Source organism: Octopus bimaculoides, chromosome 4 (assembly GCF_046866305.1).
Source record: "Octopus bimaculoides isolate indiv1 chromosome 4, ASM4686630v1, whole genome shotgun sequence".
Taxonomy (NCBI): Eukaryota; Metazoa; Mollusca; class Cephalopoda; order Octopoda; family Octopodidae; genus Octopus; species Octopus bimaculoides.
Window position 1 is genome coordinate 135,315,980 of NC_142931.1, and position 19,665 is coordinate 135,335,644.

The 19,665-nt window shown below is 35.4% G+C and overlaps 1 protein-coding gene across 1 annotated transcript in view; it reads left to right on the forward strand.

The window, feature by feature from the left end:
- The window catches only part of LOC106880168 (uncharacterized), a 112,528-nt gene that overhangs the window by 64,720 nt on the left and 28,143 nt on the right, over positions 1-19,665 (forward strand). The window contains exons 9-11 of the mRNA XM_014930013.3: positions 13,514-13,669; positions 16,324-16,476; positions 18,578-18,694. Of these exons, the coding sequence (XP_014785499.1) occupies positions 13,514-13,669; positions 16,324-16,476; positions 18,578-18,694 (426 nt within the window). The remainder of the gene's footprint in view (positions 1-13,513; positions 13,670-16,323; positions 16,477-18,577; positions 18,695-19,665) is intronic.

A 19,665-nucleotide genomic window follows, 5' to 3' on the forward strand; every position in this document is an offset into this window, starting at 1 on the left:
TCTTTATATATATATATATATACATATATATATATATATATATATACATACACATATATATATATATATATATATACATACATATACATATATATATATATATATATGCGCATACATACACACATACATAACTGTTATACATACTAAGTGTGTGTGTGTGTGTATATATATATATATGTATATATGTACGTATGTATGTATCTATAAGTGTGTGTATGTATATATATACATATATATATGTATGTATGTATATATCAACATTATACCAGTGCATACTCAAGAAAAATAATATAGATTTACAATATGCACATTGATCTACAATGTGAGCTTGGATGATCAAAACACACATAAATTAAAAAGCACATACATATATACACACACCACAACAACAAACAAACAACAATAAAATGGACTTATTGTTGTTTTGTGTGTCTCAACTTTTCTTTGGACAAGTTATGAACCATTCTTTAAAGCCATCCCCTATTATGGAGAATAGATTACCCAGTGAGGACACGGGCCAGCCTCTCTTGATCCCTAAATCAGCCAGTCAGACAATGTCACCAATTCCTTGGTCAGTGTTACGGCTGAAGAAATCTATCAGAGATGTCCAACAGAAAGCTAAGGACCACGAAGAAGATGATGATGATGATGATGATGATATTGATGACAATGATAACAATGAAACCACTAATAAAAACAAAAGTAATAATAATAATGATAATAATAATAATAATAATAATAGTAATAATAATAATAATAATAATAATAATAATAATACGAATGTTGATGTTATGAAAGTGTCTAACATAAACAATGGGAGCTTACAGTACAGGGACCAGGTTCAGAGGAACTGCTCCTTCTATAATGAGACCTATACGACGGACCCCTTGATAACTGAAATGGAGACATGCCGAATGTGTATCTGTGAAGAAACTGCCATCTCAGATCCTACTTTTATCCCTGTTGTGGCCCCTGTGTCACATGACCTTAAAGTACCTGATGGGCCGAACGAAGCCAAGGTTCTATCCTATGTAATCCAATGTACGTGGGTGCCCTGCTTGAACTTATCTCTAGCTGTGAACAGTAGCTCGGAGGTGAACAACACAGAAATATTTTTCATAAGAACTGGCTTCCGTGTTGGTAAGTGTTTGATTGCAGTCGGTGCAGTGATTGCATGTTTGTTAATTGCAGCGCTTCTCCTGTCTGTGCACCGTTTCTGTCAAAATAGGGCACACTTCCAACTACATTCACAGTATGAAGATGATATGTATTAAACGTCTATGTGATGGGACAGATGAATGAAATTAGGGGTTATCTCCTGCAACAGCAATAACAACAATATCAGAGACAGCAACCAATAATAATAATAATAATAATAATAATAATAAGTGTATATCAAATCCCAACGACCACAAAAACAATAGCTACAACAATGGTATCAGGGAAATTATTAACAAGGATCTGTACCAAACTTCTGCTACTATTACTTCAACAACAGCAACAAGAATGGTTTTAGCAAACTGTAAACATCACAAACAGCAGCAGCAACAGCATAGACAAAGACAACAACAACAATAATAATATAAACAATAATGATAAGGAAAACAAAAACATAAACAAATAAAACAATAATAACAAGGTTGGGAAGAAGAACAAATGATGACAAAAACACCAACATGATGAGAAGAGCAGCGAGAACGACATAAATATTGACAGCACCAGCATAACTATGACAACAAGAATATAAACAATAATAATAAGAAGAACAACAACAACAGCGAAAATGAAAGTGAAAGTATTGGCAATAACAACACAATCAATAATTACTGATCATTAACTTGCTGCCACCACCATCACCGCCACCACCACCACCACCAACACCACCACCACCACCACCACCGCCGCCGCCGCCACCGTCACCGCCGCTGGTGGCACCACCATGCCAATGAACAAAATGCGAAAAAGAAAAAGAAAACAATGGATCCAAAGACAAAGAACTAAGATATAATAAAATAAAAACCATATAAAAAATAAAAAGCAAAAATTAAATCTGTATCATCTTGATATAGCTCACACCACTACTAACACCACAACCAATACCGCTATTAATACTATTAATATTACTGCCGTCTTACAATGTTACTACAACGATCATGAGGCCCACCAGTCATACCATCATGACCACCACCACCACCACCATCACCACCACCATCACCACCACCACCGCCGCCACCACCGCCGCCACCACCACCACCACCACTGCCATCCTCACTGCCAACACATTCACCCTAACCGTTCCTACCACACCACTATCGTTACTGCTACCGCTGTGACCATACCATGGAAACAACAAACACATCAACGACAACAACAACAACAACAAACAACCACTCGACAACAGCAACAACAAGAACAACCACACACAAGAGTCACATCACCAATAGCAGCCACAGCTACCATAGCACCAACAAATAACGACAATAACAACAACAACAACAACAACAACAACCACATCAACAACAGCACCAACAACAATAACATCAATAAGGATCACATAACCATTAACAACAAGACCCACATCAATGAAAATCACAGCAACAACAACAACTATAAGACTAAGAAAAGAGAAATTGCTGCAGACAATGGCAGTATTTATTGCTGTTGTTAACTGATAAATTTAGGAAACTAAATTAGATATTCTAATTTGCATATTTCAATTAAATATCAAATTATTTCATAATTTTATTCTGCATAAAAGTTTCAGACAGATAACATTGTGTTGTTATTTTCAGGAACAGAAATTTAAAAGTTTTACTTTGTTTTGAAATTGGATTAAAAAAAAAAACAAAAAAAAAAAAAAACACAGAACAAATAAAAAAAAAAAGAATAGAACAAAACAAAACAAAACAAAAGAATATTGATTTGAATTTAAGCTTAATTTCTTTTTTTTGTTTTGTTAAATTAATTTCTTTTGGGCTGAATTGTGATTTCAAATTTTTGATTTGATGCATTTATTTATTTATTTATTTATTTGACCCACCCCACACTCTTATCCTTCTTCAGAATTCAATTGATGACTAGATCCTAGATTTGTGATAAATCTGAAATTTTAAACTGTGAATATATATATATATATATATATATATATATATATATATATACATACATACATACACACACACATGCGCGCGTGCGTGCGCACACACAGACATGCACATCACGCATACACACAGACACATGCACACAAACACATACATACACGCACACACATACACACACATATAGTGTAATAAATGAACACTGGCCTCCATGATCTGCCCTCCATAAAAAAAAAAAAAAGAACAAACATGTGTATTTATCAGAAATAATTTTACATAATGAAACTGATTATGAACAATAAAACCACCACCGCCACCACCACCACCGCCACCACCACCATCATCTAGCCATCCATCCATCTATCCATCCATCCATCCATCCATCCCCTCACCATCAGCAACACCTCCAACATGAACAGCAATAACAGCATCACCAAGCTGATGAATGGAACCTTTACACAATTGGTGAACTTGTTAGAAACAGCAGCCAAATGACCCTCAAATCACATTCTACTCTGTTAAAAAAAAAAAAGTGGATGCACATGATCAGAAAAAAGAAAGGTGGGATGGTCATGACTAGATGCACTCAAATAGAACTGACATGGTACTAAACAACAACAACAGCAACAACATCAGTAACAATAAAAATCATTACAACAGTAAATTAAGTAAAAAAAGAAAATGACAGTAAGTAATGAAAAAAAAAAAGAAACACTAAAAATATTGCAACCCCCCCCCCCTCTAAAGAACAAAACAATTTGCTTGAGTCTTACTTGAGAAGATACAAGTGTAGTGATTCACTTAAGTAAGAATTGATTGGATGGCATAATTGTTTTGCAATGGAATATTGAAGAACATTTAGAATTGTATTTTTCTAAAATAGTTTCCATTAGTTTTTTTTTTAAGACCAGGCTAAAATTTCCTTTGAGAGTGGCTTTGTCGAATATTTTCTAAAAGATTTATAACATCAGTTATCAGCAAAGTTCGTTATGCTTTCAGTTAATTTTAGCTTTGAGTAATAACATCCAACATGACTCAACTAAAGAGACAAAAGAAAGAAAAAAGTATAAATACAAAGACATACAATAACAACCATATTCACAACAAAACTCTTCTCTTTAGCATTTTGCATCGATAGGGTTGTAGGAGTCTGAAAATTCTCACATTTGCATTAATTGTTGGAGTAGCTGTTTATTTTATACAATTAGATGCCTTTTCTAATTTTAATAATTCAAACAATGCCAAATAAAAAAAAAAGCAAAAAAAAAAAAAGGAAGTGGGGAGATACCTATTTTCCAGCTTATTAAGGTAAGTAGAATTCCGTGACTAGTCTAAGATCAGGTGTATATTATCAGAATATTCTACTATTTGCAGTATTACATCAATGTGATTATTGTACTTTGTCTTTATTACTTGATATTATCAATTTATCATACATATATCCCCCAGTGCTTCACAGATCTTCTACATTGAATATCTACTCCTCACTAGCATTCTACACCACATCCTTTACACATGTTTCAGTGTTTTGTTTAGATCAGGGGTTTTCAAACTTTTTGACTTGCGGACCCCTTTATATTTCAGGCTTTACCTTAGGGACCCCCTTATAAACGTTTATGAAATTTATACATAAATATTTGCTTAAAATAACATATATTTTTACATTTATTTATTTAACAGTATTTAACAAATAGGTTTATTGTCAATTAAAAAATTTCAATTAAAAAACATATATAAAATCAAATTGCCCATAAAAAGTATTTGCTGTCCACGGACCCCCAGTCTTGTCCTTGCGGACCCCTTGTGGTCCGCGGACCACAGTTTGAAAACCCCTCGTTTAGATAAAGATAAATGGAAGCAGTGGTTTGTGGAGCTGGTGTGTTTGCCAGTCAAGGCAGCCCATGGGTTTACTCCCCAGGCAAATCTAGCATGTAAGCCTATACAGGTTTACACAGCAAACTCTAAAGGGCCATCCCCATAAAGAAATCACCTAGGGTGGACTGCATCCCTTGTTTTCTCCCTATTATGCAGAAGTAGAATCTTCTTGAAATTTCACTCCTTCCTTATCAATCATAGCTTCTATGTTTTTTACTACAACTACCCCCAGTTCTAATTTATTGTCATCTAGGTGATAGGAATTGTCCAGAACACTTCTTTCATAATTGTGGTCAGTCTCTCTGCCCTTTCTTCCAAGTATCTGCCTCTGTTCATTCATACCTAAATCCATTTTTGCTTTAGAACTATGGTAATAGAATCAATTTAATACTTCTAGTAGTGATTCAGGCCCACAAAGACACTCAAACTGAACACATCATCATCATCATCATCATCATTGTTGTCATTGTTGTCATCATCATTGATGTCGTCATTGTCATCATCATCATCATCATTTAGCATCCATGTTCCATACTGGCACCAGTAGCATTTCAATATTCTCTTTGCTTAAGGTGGCGAGCTGGCAGAAACGTTAGCGTGCCGGCCAAAATACTTAGCGGTATTTCATCTACCGCTACGTTCTGAGTTCAAATTCTGCCGAGGTCGACTTTGCCTTTCATCCTTTCAGGGTCAATTAAATAAGTACCGGTTACGCACTGGGGTCAATATAATCGACTTAATCCGTATGTCTGTCCTTGTATGTCCCCTCTGTGTGTAGCCCCTTGTGGGCAGTAAAGAAATAAGAAACTTTAGCACACTAGACAAAATGCTTAGCGGTATTTTGTCTTTATGTTCTGAGTTCAAATTCCGCCAAGGTCGACTTTGCCTTTCATCCTTTCAGGGTTGATAAATTGAGTACCAGTTACGCACTGGTGTCGATCTAATCGACTGGCCCCCTCCCCACCAAATTTCGGGCCTTGTGCTTAGAGTAGAAAAGAATATCCTCTTTGTTTATGATGAAGATCTGTACTTTTTACGGCATCACTTTATGGCTAAATAAACCGGACTGGTGATAGTAAAATGCCTCTGCCACAAACACAGAAATGAGCCTGCAGCAGTTTATAAATTGCTAATTCCTTGGCAGGTAGTTTAGCTTCTATTTACTCTCGGTATGACTCAGCATTTATCCTCTACACCAAGTTGTTTTTCTATCAAGTTTCTCTATCAAGTTGTCATCTTATAGTAATCACATCTATCACTTCATTAGTTTCTGCAGCCACCTTACGATACACGTGGCATTCGCTTAAATTGCTTGTCTATTTTTATAGTTCGGTTTCTGTTTGTTTATAATTTCCATCAAACAGACAAACAAGCCATCAGTTGCAACGACTGCTGTTATGCAAGTCATTCTATTGCTTAGCAACATCAGTTGTAATTTGAAATTCCAGCTGAAGTTTCGTTGGTGGAGCAGCAGCACTAATTATGCTGTAGTGATTCGCCGTATTGACAGTGGCAAGCACTGGAGTGTAAGAGGTAAGATCTGAAAAATCAAAGACTGCAAACCAGGTTCAATTCCTGGTTGAAACATTTTTATTTCAGATGCACAGCATGGAAAAATACATGAATGTTACAAATTCCATTTCCCCTCTTATGAAGTCAACCGGACTCTTTATTCCTGAGAAGATAATTATAAGTTAGAAGAAGAGTATAGTAATTGACTTTATGTGTCAGACAACTGAACTGAAGAAATAAATTGAATAAATATAGTGGATTATCGGCTCAGGCATGGCTGTGTGGTTAAGGAACTTACTTTCCAACCACGTAGCGTCTGGTTCAGTCCCATTGCGTAGCACCTTGGGCATGTGTCTACTATTGTAGACGACTAATGTCTTCTAAGTGGATTTGATAAATGGAAAACTGCCTCAAAGCCTGTTGTATGTGTGTGTGTGTGTGTGTGTGTGTGTGTGTGTATGTGTGTGTGTGTGTGCACGCGCGCGTGCACGTGTATGTGTATATATATATATATAACGTGAGAGAGTTAGGGGTTGGGGGTTCAACCCACTAAGGGATAGTATCTATCCAGTATACTGCTGGGAGGGTACCCAATTATTGCTACACTAGTGCTATACTAGGTGCAATCAATGGGAGCGGGTAAAAGTGGAGGTTTTACCCAAAATTTGTGTAACAATTAGAAAATGGAGGATAATATGCTGAACCCAACTACTTGCAGACGGTGTATCCCGTTGAATTCATTAATTTAATTCATAGCAAAAGTGACAAAAGAAGGAAGAAAAGAAAAAGAAAGAAAGAACCAAAGCACAGGTGTCTATGGCAGACTATGTTATTTTGCCAACCTGGTTTACATATAGAAGTACAAAATACATAAGGAATTAGAGGATGAACAGAAGTTTAATCTTACAGCTGTTTCGGCCTAGTTTTAGCAAGCCCCATTCTATCCGAATATTCCTTTCCGGAGTGATTATCGGATGACATTTTGAAATGGGGTTACATGCCCAAACCTCTAGGCCTCTTCAGAGATTCACAAAGGGTTTCATACAAATGTAGAGTAAGAGGTAAAAACAGAGGTGTGGCAGATATATATATATATATATATATATATATATATATATATATATACATAAATTAATTTACCAAGGTATCGTTAATTCTATTATTATCCAATGTAACTAATTTAAGAATGATAATAACAGAATCAACGATATAGCCGACAGCAGGCCAAAAAATAGCATTAAATAGCCGAGGGATTAAAATTAATCAAAGGACATACTAAGTATGTCTACCTGCTGGAAATAACAGTCAAAACTCGTTATTTGCCTTCGTTTGATTTCTTGTATATAAGTATATATATATATATATATATACATATATATATATATATACAAACATAAATATATATATACACATATACACATACATACATGCATATATATATATATATATATATATATATATATAAACAATATATGAGTATATGCATATATATGTACATGTATGTACATACCTTCATCTACATGTACATATAGATACATAACTGGGTACATGACGTGGCAAAAGAACATGGACAAAATGATAAACAAGGTACAACAAACAAGCAGGCCACATAGAAACATCTCCTTCATCAGCTGCCACCGTTAAAACACCAGCGTTTCGAAGAATTAAGGCAGTACGCATCGTTAAAATGGTTCTTCCCACGAACACAAATTAAATTTTTTTCATGGAGGGTAGTGGCGGACGGAAAACAAGACAGGAAAACGAAATGGTGAAATAAACAAACAAAGAATGTGTGCATGTGTGTGTGTATGTGCATGTCTTTGTGTTTGTCCCTGTAACTTAGCAGTTCAGCAAATGGTTATGATAGAATAAGTACCAGACTGAAAAATAAATTTTGAAGTCAATTTGTTTAACAAAACCCTTGAAGACAATTCCTCAGCTTGGCTGCCATCCAATGAGTGAAACAAGTAAATGATAAAAGACAACTGATATTTACTAGAAACTATTAGTGCACCAATACATTAATTGTTAGTAATTAATATATTATTTATTCACACTCATAAGTGTGAGAATGAAATTTTGTAAGGGTTTGCACACTCACTTTTCCAGAAGGACTTTCAAAGCATTTTCATTACTCCCCAAAATGTTATGGGATATGCTTACACCCCTTTGCAACCCCTGTTCCTGAGCCTATGCATGTACCAATTACCTCTAGGTAATAGTATATTAGTTATTAATTGTTGGTAATTAGCATAACAATTATTGGCATATCAATTTATTCTAAGTACTAGTATATTAGTTATTGTCAATTATCTAAGACAGTGTGTCAGACAATTGCCATCGTTAGCATGTCGGACAAAATACTTAGCAGCACTTTTTCCAACTCTCTAAGTTCTGAGTTCAAATTCTGAATGCCTTGCTTCTCTGGGCATGAATACATTGAAATTCTGACATCTGGCAGCTGACTTGGCAGACACCCATAAAATTATTAACCATCTTACTAACAATAACTCTGAGCACCTTTTCCAACTCCACCTGTCTAACACCCGTGGACATGTTTACAAAGTCAGAAAACAGCACAGCTCCCATGACTTTCGGAAACACCCTCTCTTTCTCCTTCCCCCCTCTCTCTCTCACCCTCTCTCTGCATACATATAAGCAATAATTATTTAGCAACTCGTTAAATAAACATTTAAAACTAATTGGACAGGGCGTTGTTATGTTTCAAAAGAACAGGAATCTTAAGAATGAAAATGATTGACTGTAACAGAAAAATATAAGCATCAAAAAATAAGTTGAAATCACACATAGAATATCTCCATGTATACCATATCAATATTTTTCCAAAAGGAATTATAATCAAAACTAATTTCAACACTCTAAATATATGTCTCAAAAACTCTTGTAATTTTATTTACATAAATGGTATTTTATTGATTAATAATTGGTTATTGATAATATTGAATATTGCCACATTTATAGAATCATGTAAATTATGAGTTTATTCACACATGTACATATGTGCATGCATTCACAAACACAAATTCAAACATACACACATTCATATTTATTGTGTTCATGTTTGTTTTTATATACAGAAATAATCAATATATTGGGTTGGTGCATAATTATTATGGTTTTATTTTCAACAAATTTTATTCAACAAAAACAATAACAATATTTAACAAAAACATCTATAAATATTTAACAAAAACATCTGACTGTCTGCTAAGCAAATGGGAAGCAGTAATTGAAGTAGACGGTGAATATGCTCCGGAATAATCATTTTAAAATGTTTTTGTTACATGTTATTGTTTTTGTTGAATAAAATTTGTTGAAAAAAAAAAGCTACAATAATTATGCACCAACCTAATGTATTTTTATACGTAAAAGTAATCAATAAATTTTTATATTTGAAGTGAAGTGGGTAGAGTTCAGTGTATTTGCATATCTTCTCCTTTTTCACTTGTTTCAATCATTGGATAGCAGCCATGCTGGCGCACCCCTCCTCTCAAAGGGTTTTAGTCAAATACGTTTTTTTTCTTAAATTTTGGCACTTATTTAATTAGTCTGTTTTGCCAAACTGTTAAGTTATCAGAACCTAAAGCAAAAACAGTTGTCAAGTGGTGGGTTTGGGGTGGCAAGCACAGACATAAATATATGCACACACACACACACACACACACACACACACACACACACACACACACACACACACACACACATGCACACGCACACACTCACACACACAAACACACATGCACACAGACACAGACACACACACACACACACACACACACTAAAAATTAATATAATCAGTTAGGCTCAATATAAAACCACCAATGAAAAATTCAATTATCTGGAGGTGCTGGACAGCACCTATATTGCAAGAAATAAGAGTTAAAACCCTTAAAGCTGCATGAAGAGCATAATTTATATACACTGACAGGGGAGATAACCACCCTATGAGCAAAGCTAGGAGTACTGGACCAGGTTTCATCTGTTGGTTGCAGACTTGTCAGCAGTGCCTACACCATTGCTTGGATGGTTTAGCTAAACCCATCTGTCAGTAGATATATTTACCATATAAATTTATGGCTGATTTAATGAAATGCTAATGTATATATTAAAAATTAATATAAGCAGCGAAGTGCAATATAAAACCATAAAGTACATTATTTACATTATTTACATTTGATGGATATTTGTCCTTATCTTGTTTGTTGTTAACTCCATAGACATGTGTACCCTTCACATAATTCTCAAGGAGGTTCAGCATAGCACAGACTGTGACAAGACTGGCTCTTTTGAATTACAGGTACAACGCACTTTTGCCAGTTGAGTAGACTGGCATTAGGAAGGGCATCCAGCCATAAAAAAACATACTAAGACAGACAATTGTAGCCTAGTGCAGCTCTCTGGCTTCTCAGCTCCTGTGAAACCGTCCAACACATGATGATGATGATGATGATGATGATGATACACAAAATTTAACTTGGTAGGATTTGGACTCAGAAATTGGAGCAATGTGAAATAAAGTGTTTTGCTCAAGGACACAACATGCCAATGGGATTTGAACTCATGACCTTATAATTGTAAACTGAATACCCAAACCACTAAGGCACGTGCCTTCACTGTCTTGATATATGTACTATGTAATATCATCAGTTCACTGAACTTCTGAATAATCTTATTTTAATATCAACCCACTAGAGACTTGTAATATTAAAGTATTCAAATTAAAATTTTGATGGAAATTTCATTAAAATATGAATGGTTTTCTATGAGTTTCAGCTGGTCAACACTAATGACATAACAAGAATTTTCTATGTCTGGAGGTAAAAACATTTTTAACCCTTTAGTATTCAGATTATTCTGTGAAATGTAATACTTATTTATTCAGATTGTGTTGAAATAATCAGGCATTATCTCGTAGATTCAAAATATCGATGATGTAATTATTTATTTTTAGAATGACATTGTAAGGTAAGTCTAAGAGGCCAGATTTGGCTGGTTTGCATGTAAAACAGGTAGAATATCTGGGCCTGATTTAAAGATCCCCTTTGGTCATGAATGACCATGGGATTGCACCTAGAAAGTTCCCCTCCAAGGCACAAGTCCAAGCAAAGTTGTTTATTATTCCCACACAAGTCTTGACGTTGAGTGAGAAGGGTGAGGCCAACCAAATGACATTCAGGCAGTGCTCCCTTTTGTGGGTGCTCGGGCCCTTAAACCAGCACCTCATTGTAGTAGAGAACTGTGGCATCGAAAATTTCTTGACTTGCGGATAAATTCGAGACCCTCTTGCTGACAGCCTTCACTAGATTCTTGAACATGATATGGGGTGGCAGGAGGCTACCCAATGAAATACATATAAATTTACTTCTTGTTTCTCTAAGAACAGACATAAACTTCCTGTTGACAAAGAGTCTAGAACTCCAACTAAAGAGTATAAACCCACAGAATTGTCTCCCCTTATCCATACTTCCTGTTTGACACATAAACAGTCAGCCTTTTTTAAACACAACACTAATCTTAAATACATGCATCCTAATCTTTCTAACAATTATCTACATGGATTACCATTAAACTTTAAAAGCTCAAAGACAATATAATGTATTGGTATATTTATTTTCTTATACATTTTAAAATTTTTTTGTAAAAAACATTATTTTCATTTTCCCTCTTCTTGAAAATTTGCCATGCAATGAAAGCCGGTTAGAAATCCTTTTTAATCCTCATTATACACATCTATATTAAAATATGCTTTCAGTTTAGCATTCTACCTTATTATTATTATTTTTTCTTTTTTGTTTTCCTATATATATATATATATCATCATCATCATCATCATCATCGTTTAACGTCCGCTTTCCATGCTAGCATGGGTTGGACGATTTGACTGAGGACTGGTGAAACCGGATGGCAACACCAGGCTCCAGTCTAATTATATATATATATATATATATATATATATATATATATATATATATATATATATATATATATATATATATACACACACACACACACATACATACATACATAGATACATACATACATACATACATAAAACATACATACATACATACATACATTACATACATATATATATATATAAGGGGAGAGATAAGTAATTACAATGGGTAATTTGTAATTTAAGGTTGAATTGTAATTAGGGGGAATTATATAAACTTTATGTAATGGGCAAACGATAAATAAAATTCATGCTTACTGTAACCCTTTCATGTAAGTACAAATTCTGCATACATGTTATGCAGTGAATACACATTATGTGATGTAGAAAAATTGCATGCACACACAAATACTTGTTCTGGCTTTTTTATGTGACTCTACACTCAAGCCTTCAAGAGTATATATATATATGCATATATATATGTGTATGTGTGTGTGTGTATTGAGATGTGCAATATAAGAATGACAGACAACCAGATTTTTAGAGCTCAATATTATATATTGTCTTAAACTCCCACCAAATTGCTAATAGTATAATTCTTATGCCCTATATAATACTTGTGTTATGCAAGGATTATTGAAATAGTTGTAGGAAGGAATATTTTGAAATATTACTGAAACTAGTTTCTGTTGTTCTTTCAAATGTGTGAGTGTGTACATACACACACTAACAAATACACACACACACACACATATGCACACACACACGCACATACACACACAGATATATGTTTATGAGGAAAGAGGAAAAGAGAAGGAGGGAGTGGAAACAGATAAATAGATTTATTTAGATAAATAATTTAAAATGTAATAATAAAATTATAAAACATTATTCATCAGAGAAAACCTTCAACAGTTTTTACCACAAGTATCTATAATATAACCTTATTTCTATCAGAATCATCAAGAGGATAATTATATTTTGGTCTTGTAGAATTTTTCCTTCTGCAAAAGTATTATCAGTTAGCAGTTAAGATGGTTGATTATTTCAACCAATTAATGAATGTTACCATATACATTTTAACAAATGCTAAAATTTTTGTTTGTTTCAGACATAAAAAGAAATTGCAAAGAGTTTGCATCTTTCCTTGATGCGTTATGTAACAGTTTGAGTCAAGCTCCATCTTGTTTAACAGAGGATGGCAAAGAAATTGTCACTCAGTTTACTCCTGCAACAACCACAACACATCAGGCATCACCAAATGAAGGTAAGAACTGTATTTGATGGCATAAATGATGTATGCTCATATTATAATCACCCTAACATCAACAGTGCATATTTAAGAAAAAAGCTTTAGTGCATTAAAACCTACAGAAGGTCCAGCTTTGCATATTGGACCTAGGGTGATTTTTTGTGACATTTTTGAGGAAAAAAAAGGTGTGTATTACTGTATTTTAATGTATATAAGGAACCCCTTTTTTTTTGTCAAAAATTGGGTTAAAAAGATATGAGAGTTTCTTATACATGGATAGTATTATAATCCATTACAAAAGCTTTTTTCCAAAGTGAGTAAGGCGGTGAGCTGGCAGAAACGTTAGCACACCGGTTGAAATGCTTAGCGGTATTTTATCTGCCGTTACGTTCTGAGTTCAAATTCCACCGAGGTCGACTTTGCCTTTCATCCTTTTGGGGTCGATAAATTAAGTACCAGTTACGCACTGGGGTCGATGTAATTGACTTAATCCCTTTATCTGTCCTTGTTTGTCCCCTCTTTATTGTATGCAATAAAGAAATAACAAAACCTTTTTTCCAAATTTTAAGCCCCAAAATGGCTGACAGAATAAGTATTGGGCTTACAAAGCTGACAGAATAAGTGCTAGGCTTACAAAGTCCTGGGGTCAAATCATTTGATGAAAGGTAGTGCTCCAGCATGGTTGTAGTCAAATGACTGAAACAAGTAAAAGAATAAAAGATTTACATATAATGGCTGGTCATGACTGGAATCCTATGGATCATAGGTCTGCTTAATCATGGCTGACCTAGGGCTACACAATCCTCAACTGCACATATGCACTATATGTCTGTTTGTGGTTATTTGATCTGCTAGAAATAGCAGCCAAATCTCCTGCAACTCATGCACTACCATTTCAGTGAAAGGGCAAATTGGATAATGTCATCTAAGGTACACTATTTTGGAATAAAAAATGAAGAAAAGGATGGGCTGGTTATGGCAATAATGGCTTTGATGAGAGCGTAAGTGTGCTCAATGAAAGATAACCAGGGGTTAAACAACATATACACAGAGACAGTAGATTTACACCAGATACATGACATAGAGCTTAAGTTTCAATCAGGTTAATGAAAGACCGTCCCCTCATCCCTCCCACCCATACAAATCACAGAAACACCCACACATCACACGCAGAGAAGCACATTGAAATTACATAAGTACACCATACAAACACACATACAAAGAAGTCAACAGCTGTTAGTACACAAGAAGAGGGGAAGGGTGGTTTCTAACAGCTTATACACAAACTATTATCTATAACCAAATTATCTTCACCCACCCTCCACCACATCATCATTCCTAGAGTTACAGACATTGGCTTCAAAGTCTCCTCATTACTTATATAAGACAGTCATACTGAGTCTTATTGAAGAGCCAAGCAACATATATATACATACATATTTATATATATCAGGTCATTAAGAATGAAATGTCTGATTTTCTTATGCACCAAGTTTGACAGTCGTTAACTCTAATTTTATTCTGACAATTCTTTTCAAAATTCAATTCCGACAATTTTTCTCAAAATGCAATTCATGGTGTCTGATATTGTGAATTTTCTCTTGTAAATCAATTTTTGTGAACTCAAGGATAGATAAAAAATTTGTTGTTTATGAATATGAGTTCCATCATGGAACCAACACATCCCAGACAGCTCAAAATGAGCACACTGTACATTGATGGTTTGAGAAGTTTCGGTCTGGTGAGTTTACTCTTGAAAATCAGCCCCGTGGTAGACCTGAGACTAAGGTGGATAATGATGAGCTGGAAACTGTAGTGGAAGTAGATACATCTAAAACTATGTGTAAGTTAGCAGCAAGGTTTGATGTTTTGATTTCAACTGTATTTATCTGAGTTTATGTTTCCCTCACACTCCACCTGCTCTGATCAACCATTGCTCCAAATTGCTCCCCAGACAATCACAGAATAGCTGCCATGTTTCATTGTTGGCTGCAATCTTTTCATATCAAATTCTCGATCACAGTGTCTCCAGACCCACACTCGACCACTGTCAGGAAATACAACAAATCTGGACTCATCAGAGAATATGACAGTGTCCCAAAATGCTAGTGGCCTCTCCACCATTTTACTGGCCCAATCTTTTCTCTGCTTGATGTTGGCTGGTTGAAGAAGTGGCTTCTTTCTTGCTGCTCTGCCACAGTAACCAAGTTTTTGGAGATATCTGACAGCTGTTCTGGGACTGATACCAACTTGTTTTGCTGTGTCAGAGGCCTTGCAATGAGGATTATCTTCTTGTACTCTAAGGCCCATGCTCTGATACTTCATCATCACCATCTTTTCCCCCTTTCCAGCTGGTATAACCTTGTATCCCTTTTACAACCTGATATCTGTTTTCTGTTCCTCTATCATAATTGGGGTGGTATTAAAAGGATGAGGATTAATAGTGCAGCTAGAGTGATGCAGAGTGCTGGGTGTGCATGCTGCTCCAGGTGATGATTATATGGGGGAGCACTTTGGCTCTGCTGTATAAGCTACTGTAGACTTGGGGGTCTTGTGGGGGAAGGAAGCAAACTCAAGGGTGACTCCAGGTGATATAAATTCTATGCCACTAAAAAAAGGTTATATATATTTCCCTAATAATTTCTAATTACTTTTCCCTCTCATTTCAGTTAAAATTTCCTGTTCTGGAAACAATTTTCACTGTCTGTCCGGTGTGTGTCTGCCTATGGAAAAACTCTGTGATGGATTTGTAGATTGTGATGATGGCAGTGATGAAAATAATTGCAGTGCTGTTGATCCCAACAGACGAACCACTTTGACATGTATGTAGCTTTTACTGTTTATCTTTTATTATCTTTTACTCATTTCACTCATTAGACTGTGGTCATGCTGGGGTAATGCCTTGGAGAATTTTAGTTGAGCAAATCAACCTCACTACTTATTTTTTTTAAGCCTGGCTTTGTACTCCAGTATGACTACAGTTTAATGACTGAAATAACTAAGAATGTAAATAGGTTACCAGTGAATAAAATTTGATTCTCTTGGAAAGGGTGAACTATTAGAGAAGTGTAGTGATAAAATAATTAAGTTATATATTGAACTAATTATCTAAAGTTCTGATTGGATAGATTCCAGTACCTGTGTTGTAGTCCTAGTTGGAGCAGTTTGACTTCACAGTGGCTACTAATACTCTTGAGAAAAATATGAACATCAACTTCAATTTCATTTTAGTCTTGAGTTCATCATTTATCTTTGGAAGAAAGCAGAATTGGTTGGGAGCAATCTCCTTTTATTAGGTTCTACTAAAGACAACTTGCCCTTCTTCCTTCTGGGGTTGATAAAATAAAGTAAAAGTCAAATACTTGGGATTCAATATAATTGACTATTCCCCACTCTCAAATTTCAAACCTTATGCCTAAGTTAGATGCAATTATTTTTATTAAATTTGGAGGTTAAATCCTGCTCTTTGGGACCCACAAAATAAAGAACCAGTGAAGTCTTGGTGTTGGTATAATCAACTGACTATCTCTCACGTAGTTCTTACTGTCAGGAAAACTGAAGAAAGTAGGGAGTCCTCATTGGTGGCAGTGTTAACTCATATCCGAGTAGTCAATCTGTAGCCAGTGGTTGAACTTCTTCATCTTTGATATTTCGTCTGCTGCTACGTTCTGAGTTCAAATTCCGCCAAGGTCAACTTTGCCTTTCATCCTTTTGGGGTTGATAAATTAAGTACCTGTTACGCACTGGTGTCGATGTAATCGACTTAACCCCTTTGTCTGTCCTTGTTTAGCCCCTTGGGGGCAATAAAGAAATAAGAAACTAAAAAGAGCTGTCATAAATATCTTTTTATATATATTTGTGTGTGTGCGTGTGTGTGTGTGTGTGTACATACATGTATGTGCTTCTGTGCATGTGTGTGCATGTGTGTGTGCATATGTGTGTGCACATATGTGAGTGTGCACATGAGTGTATGTATCTGCATGTGTGTGTGCATTGTGTGTGTGTGTGCATGTCTGAGTGTGCACAAGTGTGTATGCATGTGCATGTGTGTGTGTGTGAGTATGTGTGTATGTGTGCATGTGTGTGTTCTTGAGAGTGTTTGTGTGTTCATGTGAGTGTATGTGTGTGCGCACATGTGTGTGTGTGTGTGTGTGTGTGTGTGTGTGCATGTGTCTTTATGTGCTTGGTTTCTGTTAGCAAAACAACAGCTTTGCAATTGAACACAGGCAGTGTTGCATGTGTACAGTGTGTGTGTGTGTGTGTGTGTGTGTGTGTATGTGTGTGTATGTGTGTGTGTGAATGTGTGCATGTGCTTATGTGCATGTGCTTATGTGAATGTGTGTGTATGTATGTGCATATGTGTGTGTGCATGTGCGAGTGTGCACACATATGTGTGTCTGCATGTGTGTGTGCATGTGTGTGTGTGAACGTGTGTGTGTGTGAACATGTGTGTGTATGTATGCATGTGTGTGTTCATGAGAGTGTGTATGTGTATGTGCACATGTGTGTGTGTGCATGCATGCATGTGCACATTTGTGTGCATGTGTCTTTATGTGTTTGGTTTCTGTAAGCAAAACAACAGCCTTGCAATTGAGTACAGGCAGTGTTCTATGTGTACAGTCAACCATGAAGGCACGTCTGGCCAGGCTTTCTAACATGTTGTTATATGGTGCATGGGTTTTGTAAACAAAGAGGTTTGTGACTACGTCAAGGCTTTTGTTGCTCAACATGCTAGGGAGGAGGGGTGGGGTAAATTATCTTGCTTGGAAACAAATGCAGGTTGGTGACAGGAAAGGCATCTAGCCATAGAAAATCTGTCTCAATGAATTTTGTCTGATCCATGCAAGAATGATGAAAGGGAATATTAAAATGATGATAATAATGACTAAATAACATTGATATATTAATATTGTTGTATTTCAGCAACATGTTCCAGCCAGCAGTTTCGCTGTTCCAATGGAAACTGTATTCCGTTCAGTTGGAAGTGTGATGGCTACAATGACTGCCGTGATGGACTGGATGAAGGCTTATGCCAAAATGGTAATTTCTTTTGGGCTGATTGATATTCACTTTTGTTTTTTTGTGTACAGAGATACTAATGTTTATGTGTATGTAGGGCTACACACACACACACACACTCACATGCACATACACGTACACACACACACACACACACACACACACACACACACACACACACACACACACACACACACACACACACACACATAAATATAAGCAATATTTAGCAAAAACATCTTTAAACAATTATTCTGGAGCATATTCACCATCTACTTCAATTACTGCTTCCCATTTGCTTGGCAGACGGTCAGACTGTCATTTAAAGATGTTTTTGTTAAATATTGTTATTGCTTTTGTTGAATAAAATTTGTTGGAAAAAAGCCGCAATTATTAGGCACCAACCCAATGTGTATATATATATATATATATATATATATATATGTCCCATCCATGTTAGCATGGAAGGTATATGTTAAACAATGATGATGATGATATATATATATATATATATATATATATATATATATATATATATAGTTTCAAAAAAACAATAACAAAAAAACAAAAAAACAACAAAGTGAGGACGTGATATGGATAGTGTTATTGGACGCTCATGTTCGTGTGTGTGTGTGTGTGTGTGTGTATATGTGTGTGTGTGTGTGTGTGTGTGTGTGTGTGTATACATATTTATATATGTGTATGTGTAGAGAGAGAGAGAGAGAGAGAGAGAGAGAGAGATGTTTAGCAAAGAACTATAGCATAAGAGAAAATTGGAAGTTCCTGAGGATCATTTTCAGATCTGGCCTCACCACTTTTCAGGTTTTCTTTGGAATGCTTCTATCATAGTTACCCTACATCACGCATTTAGCTGAAATACATTACCCATAATACATATCCATACAAGCGTAGCAGTCTTTCAGATACAAAGATTTTTGATCTTCCAGTTATTCCTCTCACGTTCACTCTTTCTTGTAAATTGAAACTAATAG